General features: G+C 39.1%; 1 protein-coding gene across 2 annotated transcripts in view; it reads right to left on the bottom strand.

The window, feature by feature from the left end:
• Positions 1–14,804, bottom strand: part of NELL1 (neural EGFL like 1) — a 630,963-nt gene that overhangs the window by 505,070 nt on the left and 111,089 nt on the right. For both annotated transcript variants that reach the window (XM_084895301.1, XM_084895300.1), the window contains exon 5: positions 5,286–5,382. In XM_084895301.1, coding sequence (XP_084751427.1) covers positions 5,286–5,382 — 97 coding nt within the window. The remainder of the gene's footprint in view (positions 1–5,285; positions 5,383–14,804) is intronic.

Here is a 14,804-nt window from a genome sequence, read left to right as displayed (position 1 = left end):
AACACATAATAAGCATTTTTTTTGTTCTGGAGCAATAAAGCAGAAGTGGTTGGACCCAGGAGGCAGCTTCTACAAGATAAATATTAAAAGCCTGAAGATGTGCTGACTCACCGGAGCAGGGCTGCCTCTTTTACAGGGGCATTAAATTGATGGAGGTAATTTCTGTAATGAGTCACTGACATATTTTCCCAAGCCAAGCATCTCACCTCACCAATGGATGGCCAGAGCACTGCCACACATACGGGACTCTAAGGGAAAGGGGAATTTCGAAAGGCTCCCTTCTAAAGAGTCATTAGGTTAGGCTACTCCTATTGGGGAGCGAAGGGATTCACATTGCTCCCTAGGGAGACAGACTGTGTGGAAACTCCATCCTTTCAGACGCTTTTCACTGGGACCACCTATTCCTTTGAGCCAAAGCCCTTGAAAAAGACAACAGGGTCTGTCTCCACTATGGACATGCTGTAGTTAAATGAAATGTCACCACCATCTAACACAGTGACCAGCACATGGTAAGCAAGATTTAAAAAAAACAAAACATTTATTGAATGAAATTATTAAGTGAAAGTTTGGATGAATGAACAAAAACTGAAATAAAAAAGGTCAAAACTTAAACCCCATTTCCATCACTTAGACTGGCAAATTGCTTAATCTCTCTGAGTCATACAGACTGATTTATATAATTGGGATAATAATCAACTGAGACAATATGTGTAGGGCCACACAAAGTCTAGAACAGTGGTTGGCAAACTGCAACTCGCAAACCACATGCAGCCCTTTGGCTAAGGTGACCAGATGTCCCACTTTTTTGAAAAATTCGGGACTTTTTTAAAATGCTGCAATATGCAGGACAAGTTGTTAAAAATCGGAACTGTCCCGCCAAAAGCAGGACGTCTGGTCACCTTATCTTTGGCCCCTTGAGTTTTTAGCAAAGGCCAGCTTAAGAATACCCTAATTAAATTAATAACAAGGTACATACCTATAGAGTTTAAGTTTAAAAACTTGGCTCTCAGAAGAAATTTCAATCGTTGCACTGTTGATATTTGTCTCTGTTGACTAATGAGTTTGCTGACCACTGGGCTAGAACATGGAGAGCATTCATTCAATGATTGTTGGCATTCTCTTCCACACCATTACAACTCACCTCTACAGCAAAATGATTGTCAAAGCTTTGAACACCCTTTGTGCTTTCTGTCTTTATCAGGCATGTGGGCTCTTAAGCACAAGGTCCCTTACCTCTTCAGAGAATCATGAGTTCATCAAGCTGGAATAAATAATAGCACCAACTGTTCTCCCTCTCTTTATCACAAACTCCTACTGAAACAGAAGTCCCCAAAAAGGCTGAAAAAGCACCTGTCATTTATATAATATAGTATTAAGCACACAGGGAGCAATAAACACATAAGAAAAAAGGAAGAAGATGAATATGGCAAACTTATTATGTCATCTGCATTACCATTCTGAGAGCTATCTCTGCCACTTTACAAATAAGAAGACAAATTCATAGCTGTTACATTCATTCATTTTAAGATTATATTGTCTGCCAACTGTGTTCCTAGTACTATTCTAAGCATGTGCTGAATAAAATAGACACAGTTATAATCAAAGTAAAGCTTATAGGAAAGAGTGACCAATAATAAACAAGCAAGACCATCCTTCCCCAGTCTTCTGAAGTATTGCAATGTCTACTTTCAGCTTATGCTTTAGGTTTATGTACCTTAAGAATTATTTATCGTTATGTGATCAACTCCTCAGCTTTTAAGTTTGCTATTGCCTGAGATTCTACAGTTTTCTCATGTTTGGTTTGGTCTATTTTCTTCCTCCTTTGTTCCACTTCACTCTCAACATTTATGAATCCTTATTTTTTTATTGTTTCAATATAAACAACTAGAGACCCAGTTCATGAAATTTGTGCACTCAGGGAATAGTTCCCATAGCCCTGCACCCTCTCACAGTCCGGGAGCCCCATGATTTATCAATCACACCCTGTAGACTGTAGGGGTGTCGAACTCAATCAGAGAAGGGGCCAAAATCTAAAATCCAGCCTAAATCGCGGGCCGAATGGTTTACTGAACAGTCATAAACTGACAATGTCATAAACTGACAGCGGAGTACAGTGATGACAGCGCGGTGCAGGCCACACTGCAAGGCCTGGCGGACTGGATTTGGCCCGCGGGCCTTGTGTTTGACACATGTGCTGTAGAGGGAGGCCCTGCCTACCCACTGCAGCCTGCTGATCTGTGGCCTGGGAATCTCTCTTTGGGTTGATCATGGAGGCCCCCCCTGATTGATTGCTCCACCGGCCAGTGGCCTGGGCCTTCGTCTACAGGGCAATCATGGGACAATGGCTGGGCCCACAACCAATTGCATCACACACACCTTGGCTGGCCTGGTGCCAGGTGATGTCATAGTGTGGCTGTCTGTCCGGATGGTCATTCCACTGTTCAGCCTGACAGTTGATTTGCATATTATGCTTTTATTATTATAGATATACATCAGAATTTGAATCTTATGAATCCAATATAATACTTTGACTTTAAGCACTGAGTGTAAATTACTTAAATCTGATAATAAATATTATGAAATGGAATTACATCTGCCATATTAAAAGACAGCATTTTCTCTCCTCTTTTTGGGTTGGCAGAACTTTTTAAGAAATCCTCTCATTCTCTCATAATTAAATTTGAAAGTTAAACACTATCTGTTTTTTCAGCGTTAATTTGTATTTTAATATGCAAACTTAAAGTCTAAAATTAATCAATTTCTGTACTAATTTTTCTGACTAAAATAAGACCTTGTAACACTTTACATCAGATAATCCCCTATTATTATCATTTAATATTTATTTTCAAAACACACCTATTTTTTAATTAGACATTATTATTAATATTTAATCAAACAATGATTATTCAGGTTTGTGTATGCTCTCAACAATGTATTCATCAGTTCTCCTTGCACTATATGTCTTTCTTCTTTAATGAAAATCTACTGGTCATAAACTAAAAGTTTTATTTGTTTATAAGGTTTTTATTTCACACTCATTCTCAAATAATAATTAAGTTGGATATAAGTATATACATTTGGGAATCATTTTATTTTAAAAGTTTGAAAACTTTTATTATTATATTTGGGTTTCTGCTTTAACTCTTTAAAAGACAGCTATTCTAGCTTTGTTATTCTTTTGTGGAAATTTTGCTTTTTCTCACTGGCTACTTTTAAGATATTCTCATATCTTTGCGATTCTGCTATTTCACTAAGATGTCTAGGCCTGGCTGTCTTTCAACTTATCTTGATTGGTGTAAGAGATTATTCAAATGATCAACACTTCTCCTCCTCCTTGCATCTGTATATTTGCAAAACAAATTACAAAATAGTTCTTCAAAAGATGGAGTCTATATATTTGGCCTTTGACTATATTTGGCCATAGGACTTGCTTTGGGTAGTAAATTATTAGCAAATGAGACCAAGCAAACAGAGCATTGAAGAGCACTAGTGCATCCTCTCTTCTTGTACTTGAAACCTTAAGACTGCCATGTGGATAAGCCTGAACTAGGCCGCTAGCAGATGACAGACCATCTGGAAGAGAACTGAAGCCAGTCAACAGCCAGCCTACTATCAGAGCTGTAAAGAGGCTTGGGTCATCCTGCCACCTGGTGACCTATAAATTGACTACGGACACATAAAAGAGCCCAGTAGATATAAGTATAGCCAGCCAGACTAGGAAAATCATCCAATCAATGCAAAGAATTGTGAACTAAATAAAATGGCAATTCATTAATGACCCCTGATACCAAAACCAGAAAAGAACATTACAAGAAAACAAAACTACAGGGCACTAACCCTGATAACTATAGATGCCAACATTTTCAACAAAATATTAGCAAAGTTAAATAAAGAGTGCATTAAAAATCATACACCATGATTAAGGGAGATTTATCTCTGATATTTAAGGATGATTCAAAATATGCAATCAAATAAATGTTATTATATACCACAATAGAATGAAAAACAAAAATCACATGATCATCTCAATAGATGCATAAATATCATCTGACAAAACCCAACATCCTTTAATGATAAAAATTCTTATCTATGGATAGATAATAGATTGATAATATTCAGCCACCAGAAAGGAAAACATGAATGGACTTTGAGGGCACTATGTGAAATCAAATAAGCCAGAGAGACAAATACTATATAAAATCATTTATATGTAGAATCTATAAAGCTGAACTCATAGACAGAGAGTAGATGGTGGTTGCCCGGGGTTAGGAGAGTGGGGAATAGGAAGAGGTTGATCAAAGGGTACACACTTCCAGTTATAATATGAATTCATTCTGGGGATCTAATGTACAGATAGCATAGTGAGTATAGTTAATAATATTGTGTTATATACTTGAAAGTTGCTAAGAGAATAAATCTTAAATATTCTCACTGTAAAGAATAAATAGCACTTACAAGATGATGATATTAGCTAACACTATGGTGGTAATCATTTTGCAATATATAAGTAACATATGAACCAATCGTACACCTGAAACTTAACACAGTGTTATAGGTTAATTATATCTCAATAAAGTTGAAAAAATAAATGGGGAATAAACTTAAGTCTCTAAATTCCTGGTATTGGCAGACATTCCACTGGTTTTCATTTCCTTCCATATATTTGGGCCCTTTGAGTCTCCCCTTTTATAAGTGCAATGATAAATCTTAAAAGATTTTGTCTGTTTTATCCAGCATTTAGAGGCATTATGAAGTACAAGGATTGTTAAAATATCTACTTGACCATATTGCCAGAAGCAAAATTCTGCCATTCTATTAAAGAATAAGACTATCTTAAAATTTCATGATGTTTTTAACTTTTTCAATTCATTTCAAATCAGTATCTTTATGTTTTTATAAAGTACAATAATGCAGTCATTGTACTGTCCTCTTTATAGACAAGAATATCAACATTCCTAGACACTGGTATGTTTCCTACTCTATACCTAAACATCACCCCCAAAATTATTTAATATATAGTTTGAGAATGAAAATGAACTAAAAGATGACCTTAAGAATTAGATTGAGAAATATTATAAGGATCATTTACATTCTGAATCTACATACATTCTACATCATTCATACCTGGCACCACAGTGAACTGTGTGACCTTAGGCAAGTCCCTTAACTCTCTGCCTTGCAGAGAGTTTCAAAGCACCTACTTCATAAAATCATGAAGATTAAATTATTTCATTCACATCAAGCACATAAAAAAGCATGTGTCAGAAGTAGCAAGTAGTCCTTACTTTGAATAAGCCATGCTTTTGGTTGCGCTGACCAAGCCATAAGCTGCTTCCTGGAGGAAAGTTGGTCTCAGGAGGGTCTATCACACGTTCATAAATCCTGTGGGGGCAAAGAACACGGTTACTAATACATGCTGCTTGAAGTACTCATGGCAATAGTTTCTGCTATGGAGATATGGTGCCAATGGATGGCATGTTTTAAATGACTGGTAGGTAGCCCGAATGTACACACATGTTTCTTGACAATACTTGAAGTTGTTTCACAACCTCAGGTGTTCCCTGGGTGAAATAAAAAAATGGACCCCCATACACTGAGGGCAAGGAGAGACTGAAGAAAGAGGAAGACCTTTCCCAATTAATAGATGGGAGTTTCCTTAAGCAAGAGAATTTACATAGGAGGTTTGTCTCAGGTGGCCACAGAGATCTCCACACCCACCTGCCAAAATCTTTTTTACGTAGAGGCTTTAATGGGTTTTAGGCATGTAGACCGTCCAGATGGTCTCAATAACACACTACTCTCTAGGGCTATATCCTTGAGTGACTCCTAGAATGGGAACAGTGGATGGAATGTACACTCTAAGGATAAGGGACAGGGGAGGAGCCTCCAATTGCCCAGGCCCAGCCTGTGGGTCACCCAGCAGTCCAGTCCTCTCAATGACCTCTTCCAACATTTGGACACATTACCTGGGCCCCTCATGGCTTTCTATCTTCATCCTTTGTCAGGGAAGGGAGGAAGAGGGTAACCATGAGTGTCTAGTGTGAGTAATGAACATTCCACAAACTCTTTGAGCAAAGCACTTTTATCCATGTTACAGGTGGGAAAGCTGAGGTTCAGGGAATATAAAAAGAGCCAGTTAGAGAGTAGTAGAGTTGGGATGAGAATCTCCAGTTGCCTGCTTCCAAAGTCCATGCACATCCCTTTATACTACTTCTCCCTGGCTTGGTTTATTTAGCTGCTACTCATTTCTACAATAACAGGCTATATTCCTTTACACATGTGAGTAGCAGCTGCTCAGATCACAATAGGCTTAGTCTACCTTGAAATCATCATCCAAAAAGCTATTGAGCACTTCTATGGTCTGAGTTCCACATGGAGCAACAAAAGATATAGCAATAAAACACACATACAAAGTCCTGCCCTCATGGAACAATAAACAAACAAATAAATAAATAAGATTATGCGCATGAACAAAATCTTCATATATGATATGATAAATGAAGACATATGACTAATACAGGGAAGACAACAGTCCCAGGATCATTGAAGGTACCTACTAAACAACAAAATTATCTCTGCTGTTCTGCCCTGTTAGTCACAAATATTTAGAAGTGTGCTCCCTTCAGATATCATCCCTGCCTCCACCAGTGGATCACAGGCCTCCACCCACCCTGGCATGGACCTCCCAGCACCTGGGTGCTGAGAAGAGGAAGGACAAGCTTGCCTGAGAACTGAACTTGTCTTTATATGGTCAGAAGATTCTGGGTGGGGAAAGACAGATGACCATCTGTGAAATTCAGTGCATCCTGATGGCCCTTCCTGGCATTCTCCAGTTCTTGCTCAGGAACAGCTGCAGGAGGAGCCAACACCAGGTGGGTCCAGAGGTCTACCAACTGCTCAGTCTTCCTTGCTGAGATGGCCCTGGCTGGCTACCAATGGCCAGTGGGAGACAGGCCCCTCCAGGAACTCTCAGAGGGAAAGTGGAAGAACTGAAAGATTATCCAGCTGTGTCAAGGCAGGTGCATGAGTGCATGACTCTTACAGCTGGGAGATGTCACGCCACAGCCTTGTATCTTAGCAGCAGCATCCATGACTCTGCTATTTCCCACAGAAGCGTGCTGTTTCCTAACTATCCATGTAAGATATTCACCTGACAAGGCTCTACATATATCAGGTCCTTCTTTACTAATGTTTTGTTATAAATGGAGGCTCAAAACATAAGTAAACAAAAATAAGTTTCCTTTAAAAAGACAGGATGGGTCTCCTCAAGAATTCAGCCAGTATTTTGTCTGTTAGAATGAGCCATGTTAAATTAAATAGTTTATCAAAACTGCTTTAAGGAAAGAATGTGCTATGCACTCCCTTAAGAAAAGTTTTTCCTAAAATTAGGAAGACGACAAATTTACAACAGGAGAGAAATGCATAAGTTAGAGTAGATGAGCTTGATAGAATTTACTACAGTCATTAACAGTGATAAATATGCTGGCTATGAAATATGGGAAAGCAAGCAAAATAATTTTCACTGGAGGAAAGTAGGATGCAAAATTATTTATGCACTATGGAGATAATGATGCAAAAATTATGTTCAATGTTGGTGAATTTCAGAGGCAGCCAGAGAGAAATGAAGTCCCTGTGCTTAGGGGAACAGGCAGAATTTGTGATAAGGCTTTCTTACTAATCAATTGAAAATGTTGTCAAACTATTTGAAAACATTTGCATTTGTCAGGGTGAGAGGAGTCTTTGATACCAACACTTTTTGCTTTCACAATACAGGAGATGGAGAGTCCCAGTGAGCAGAGCAGGCCCTTCCTCAATGTGTAGTAAGTCCTCAAATAAAAGGAGAATGACCAAAACTTAACTTCCTGTCCGCCGTGTCTCACACCAGAGTAACCATATGTGACTTAGAAGCAAACATCTGCGCCCACCCACTATCAGCTAAGGCAGGGCAGTGACCCATGCACCTGTGTTAAAGAGGCAAGTTAATTTCCAGTGTCACAGTTCCCATTAGGAGCCCTGCCTCCTGACCCCCCACAAAATAATTCTGCTGGCTACTACCTTCCCACCAGTTCCAAATTCATTCCAAGAGGCAGTCTTCACTTAGAAAAGTCCATGCAGCAAGCAGAGTCAACAAACTGGATATGGATATGGCAGAATGCAGAGAGCTTTAAAAACATAGTGTGTGTATAGATAGATAGATAGATAGATAGATATAGATATAGATAGATATATATGGCATATATATAGCATATATAGATATATATAGATATATAGATATATATATAGATATATATATATCTCCACACCAAGGAAATCATTCATATATATATATATATATATCCACATCGAAGAAATCTAATCACGAGGAAGTATCAGAAAACCCAATTTGAGGGACATTTCATGAAATAACTGCCTGTGCTCTTGAAAATGTCAGTGTCATGAAAAGTAAAGACAGGCTAAGAAACAGTTGCAGATTAAAACAGACCCTAGGGACATAAAAATGATATACAAGGCAGGATCCTAGATTGAATCTTGGGCAAGGGGAAAAAAAGTCCCATAAAGGACATTAATGGGAAAATTGGTGAAATTTGAATGGGAACTGTAGGTCACATAACAGTATTACATTGAGGTTCAATGTTTTGATTTTGAGAACTGGGTTGTGTACATTTAAGTAAATGTCTTGTTCTTAGGAAATATACACTAAAGTATTTGGGATAGAGGGTCATAATGTTTGCAACTTACTCTCAAAGTAATAATTTATATATATGTAAGTACACACATATAAACACACACATTATTATTTTGAAAGAGAGAGAAAACAAAAGCTGGGCAAAGGGTCTATGATTGTTTTTTATGCCATTCTTAAAATACTTCTGTAAAATTAAAATTATTTTAAAATAAAAATGTTTTAAAAATAGAGTTAAAAGCAAAAATGTCTATAAAGTGTGTGAACTAAAAATACACATACACAAAACAATTCTATATCTATTAGCCAAGGATACAGACAAAGACTCACATAAAGAATATGCTACTGTTTTCTTAAGAGAATTGGAATGGTTAAGGGGGGAGTAAATGAATGGATGAAACAAGAAAGGATAACCACACAGAGTACTGCTGATAACATAGCAAAAGCTAAGAAATAGCATGCCGGAGTACATGGCCAGCACTGGTTAGCTCTCCCAGAATCCACTTTCTCTTCCCCCCAGGCTCACACCTGTGCTATATTTCCAGACTCCCTCACAGCTAAGTCTGGCCACGAAATGTGAGTGGAAGGGGTGGGAACCACTTCTAGACCTGGCCACTCCCCCAAATTCCTCTCAGCATCTCTCACATTCTCCTCTCCCTTTCAAATGACAGGGCAAAGAGGTGGGCACAACCACAGCTGAGGACCCTGGACCCCCAAACAATGACTGAGAGATCACCTCCAGCTAGACACATTCGAATGGATGCTATATACACAGGAAATGAAATGCTATGTTAACCCGCTGAGGTCAGAGATCTTTCCATAGTTGTGGCTAATGGTATTCACCCCAACAAACATAGCCCACTGAAAAACAGAAAGGTGACCCATTGTATTTCCATGCCCACAAAGCCAAGAGGTCTCAGGGATAGTGTGATGTAGCAGAGATAACATGAACTGTGATAAAACAGATTTGGGTGCATGTTCCAGTTCTGCGTTCTACCGGCTACATAATATTATTTATTTTCTCTGTACCTCAGCTTCCTCGTATAAAAAGTGGGGACATTACTGCTGACTGGATGGATGGTGTTGAGGCTTACATGGAAAGGCATAACACCCTAGGGACAGAGTGATGCTGCCATTCTCTGAAACTCACAGATGCCTGCGAATGCAAGCTAGATGGGTCACATGACCCACTCCAGCCCTGTGGCTGCATCTCACGCCAAATAAATCCAAGGAGATGTGCTTATTAGTATCTTAGATGCCTGCCTGTGCTTTGGGATACAGTTCAAAGGAATGACATCTCTGTCACATGAAGAGGATGCAAGAGTGTGAGATTTTAATATTCAAAATCCAAGAATGTAGGGAGCAGCTGGGAGAGGTCAATAGGGGGAAAAGGAGACTCATGTAATACTTTAAACAATGAAGAATTTAAATTTAAAAAAAATTCCAAGAACGTAGTGTGCATTTTATCATAAACCTCCACCACTTAAACATTTTAAAGCCCTACGTTTCTTTTCACCTTCCACAATTTAAAAAACTAGAACAAGTGAATATGCAACAGGAAAAATAAGGAATTAACAGCACTAATTTTCTGTTACTGTTTAAACCTGATGCACTATAGAGCAAACAGACAGCCTCTTTAGATACTAAACTTTGGATTGAAAACAAAAATAAATTTTCTATGACATCCTAAAATTCTAGCCATAAATCACAACCTTTTCTGTGTGAATTATTCAAAATTCCAAGCAAATGTACTATTTAATATCTTTTAAATCCTTCCAAAATATATAATCCTTTGACACTTACAAAAGTTTGACTTTTGTTGAAAGTCCATCATAAATACATAAGGGCTCAGGGAAAGGGAGCTCAAAAAAAAAAAAAAGCAAAAGGGCTCAGGAGAAAAAAAGAAGTAGAAGAAATAATTTATAATTTATTAGACTGTGTGTTTAAGCACACAATCAACAAACCTACAAATACACTGCTTTTTATATGAGTAAAATACCATAGGACAATGTCCCTAACACCTTCTCTCAGTCCATACTGGGCACTTTCCTGGCCCATTTGGGACCATAACTGGATTTAGCCAATCCACAAACTCCTGAGAAATGGAAATGTGAGCAGAGGCCCTCACTCTTAAGTTCTTATTTCACACTGCCCTTCATACATGTTTTATACAGTAATTTTTATACATCCCAACTGCCCTACATGTTTGCTCTTTACAGGTCTCTGAGCTCCTCCCCACCTATAGGGCCCATCTATCTATACTCTCCAGAGTTTCAGGCATCTGACTCTGGACCCTCACACTACCCACTGGAGCCTAAGACCCTGGTCCTGGCCGGGCCTGCTTCCCCAGGCCTCTCTGCCAAGGAAGGAGGCATTGGTCTTTCCTGGCAACCCTGGGCCCAGCACGTTCACCCTCAAGCTGTGCTTGCCCTCACTGACTGCCACAACCACTGATCATCTACTGAGGAAAGAAATTACACCTCACACAGCATCTCTGCACCTGCTCAGGTGTCCCCCACCCTCCTAGATAAAGTAGCTCCTAACACTCATCACTTGCTTGTTTTACCCTTATCAATGCAAATGACTCTCCAAAATTATCTTAGCTCTTTCCTGACTGTCTGCTCCTACCTGACTGCAATCATCTTGAAAGCAGGGTCCTTGCTTGTCTTTTTCATGTTTGCATCTCTAGCATTTGGAAGTGTCTGGTCAGAGTAGGTGCCTATTCCATATATTTATTGAAGGAATGAATGAATGAATGAATGAATGCTCCCTGATACTATATTTACAGTGAAAGGGCTACAGTCAGATAGTTCTATAAGCCCTGAGGTACTTACTATTCAAAAGACTTCTGATGAACAATTCGAAAAACTTAACATTTTATGCAGACAATCATGAAGGATTAGGTCAGACTTAACACTATGCAGGTCAGATTTAACACTTTATGCAGATAATCATGAGGGGTTAGGTCAGATTTAACACTTAATGCAGGTCAGACTTAACACTTTGCACAGATAATCATGAGGGAAATGAAGCCAATGAAATCAGGTCAGACTTAACACTTTATGCAGATAATCATGCGGGAAATACAGCCAATGAAAGTAAGTGAAATGTAATAACCCTTTTCAACCATCTTCCTCCACTATCCCCAGCTCATGAGATTTGCATAAGAAGCAGGAAAGAAAGAGCATGGTGAACCCTTCTCACTGGTTTTCACCCAGAAAAGAGAGAGGGATGGAATTGGTCAGATAGACGACTCACTAATAGGAAAGCCAAGAGAAGCAGTCAGCAACTTGAAAATTAACTAGATTAAGTGCAGTCCTTTTGACAAGCCTACCATGTACTGCTTTAGTCAACTGCATTATAACCAACCTAAATTTTTCCCATCCCCACAGTTTTATTTGCGCCACAACTATCTAAAATCTACCCTTTCTCTTGGCTAAAGACACCTAATTTCCACTTCATCACATTTCCAGGCCTTGCACTCAAAGGTGTTGCCTAGTAAGCTGTGTTGGGAGAATTACGGGAATCTTGCACGCCATTAGTGTCCAGTGTTATTTTAAAGGGTAAGTAGTTCATTTCTAATACAACACCATGCAAAATTAAACATTCAATCAACTATAAAAACTGCCTGAGAGGAATGAACAAGAGTAGCTGACATGTCCCTTGTAAAAGTCAGTTACTGATCAAGGGCTCACATGAAGAGTTTTCTTCACAAGGTACAACCTTCGTTTATTCTCGACTTTGGTTAAGAATGCCCTCCCTAAGCAAGTGTCCCGCCTGCTTGAAAACCAGTCAATATTCTACGAAGAACTCGATTTTCTGTTAAAAGATAAAACCCTCAGAGCTCAACACAAAACAGATACAGTGATTCGACAACACGCCGTGTAAAGGAATATTGGATTTTTATTTACCTGAATGACGAAAGGCCTCTAAAGGGACTCCGAGGCACCTTTCCCAATTATACAGAAGAATGAATTTCCAATGAAAACCATGTGAATCGACATGTGTTAGCCGCTGTTCAATAAGACAATGTGATGCCCAAATGAGACGCTAAATGAAGAGGTTTTATCTTGGGCTCTGGTTGGAATTGGAGAAAAGCATTCCTTCCCTCCCAGAAGAGGAAAGTTGCGATGACCTTCCTTTGCTAGCTGCAGCCACATCCTCACTGCCTTTTAGCTGGCACATGTGATATCAGGGCACGCCTTGGAGAAAGTTCCGCATACAGAGCACAAGGCAATTCCCATTCTACTTCCCCCTCACTAACAGGTCGGTGGGTGCCTTTGCACAAGAGCCTTATAATAAAAGGGGCACAATGTAACCTTCCCCTTCTGGGCCTCATCAATGTGATTAATAACCAAGTTCTTGATCTCCACTAAGAAAACAAAAGACTTCTGTGGCATCATGAGCATTATTCTGAGCCCTGACTGCGTTGAGTATTCATTCCATGGCTATCTACAAAAATGGTTCCTTAAAGCTTACTTTACCCACTATAAACAGGAACAGGAATGCTTGGCAACTGTGCACACTGATGAGCTACTTGTTGAATTTCCATGTCGACTGCCTGGCTGTTGTGAATTATGTGCAAACATGGAATGCACATCACACGAGCCTAGTACCAGAAGAGACATGAAAGGAAGTCCACCAAAGGGGAGCTTTGCAGTCCCTGCCCACTAATCTATTTTACAAAACCAGATAACACTTAACAAATGACAAGATTTAAAAATGTCCTCCAGGTGAGGAGTAGGAAAAAACAGACCTTAATGGGGAGAAGGATTATAGGGATGAATACAGTATACCTCCAATATGAAAGAAGGCATAAATTACAGCCTAAATCCATGCAGAATGATAGCAGGACTCAGAAGGTTTCCAACCTGTTCCTTCAGAGCCGACACAAATGCAAACAAAAAAGAGGTGAAATTGAAATCTGGAACAAGATGCCCTTATTGTGGTAAATGAGAAGGCAGAAGTGTTGGGGTGGGATTAAGAAATACTGCTGGCAGGGCAGGGGGTAAACCCCCTCCAAAGAGAGAAGAGATCTTCCCAGAGAAGATCGAGTTCAAATGTGAGCTGCTTCATCCATTCAGAATACACTTATCAAACTCATGCTTTTTCTTTCATTTTACATTTATTTATTGACTTTAAAGAGGGAGGGAGGGAAGAATAATAATTTATTGTTCTACTTACTTATGCATTTATTGCTTGATTCTTATATGTGGCATAACCAGAGATTTTTCACCCAACCTTGGCATATTGGGAGGATGTTCTAACCAACTGAGCTAACTGGATAGGACTCATGCTGTTTCTTGCCTAGCAATTTTAACTAACTCCTTTTTCTCTCATATGGAGCTGCAAAGTAAGGGCACTGCCCTTCTTAGCTATAGTTAATGCTCTTAAAATCTATCTTCCACTACCTCTTACCATCTCTTACACACTGCCGAAAGTTCATGATTCAGATATCACCCCAAGCTGATGCTGATTGGTCAGGGTCAAAGCACCAACTCATACAAGACTGCCCTATTTAGCATTTTACCTATGGTTTGGCCAATGTGCTTATTGAATCTGCAAGAAAATACAAAGTTAGTGTTATAGGTTCAATTATAGCAGATTAAGGATGATAACATCAGGATTAAAAGAGACTCTAATAGGCAGGAGTTAGGGCCAACTGAAATTAATTAATTACCATGTAAAAATGAAAGACCCCATGCTTAGCGACTGCACTTCTCAAAGACAGAATATGTGATCTAAGGCTGAATAGAAATGCATATTGAAAAAAAATACTTAGTTGTTTTGATCAACATGGAGGTAAGATAAAGCTGTCAATAAAGGATGTTGTGATCTTAAACTGTATCATGAGAAGGGAATTATCTCATTCTACTGAGTCAATCTGCCCAGAGATAATCATATATAGTTGTAGGAATGTCTCAGATGATAAACAGACACATGTTACAAAGAGCCAAGCAAGACTATGAGGGCTTCGCAAGCCGAATAAAATGATGAATGGCTGAAGAAGCAGAAGATATTTAGTCTGAAGATGTAAAGATTAAAAGTGGCATGATAAAGTCTTCAAATATTTGAAGGGCTGCCATGTGGAAGAGGGATGAGACTCATGCTATGTAGCTAA

This window comes from Pipistrellus hanaki, assembly GCF_964339955.1.
Source record: "Pipistrellus hanaki genome assembly, chromosome: 9".
Classification (NCBI taxonomy): Eukaryota; Metazoa; Chordata; class Mammalia; order Chiroptera; family Vespertilionidae; genus Pipistrellus; species Pipistrellus hanaki.
Note: the sequence above shows the minus strand (reverse complement) of the source record. Positions and strands in the feature narration are given on the sequence as shown.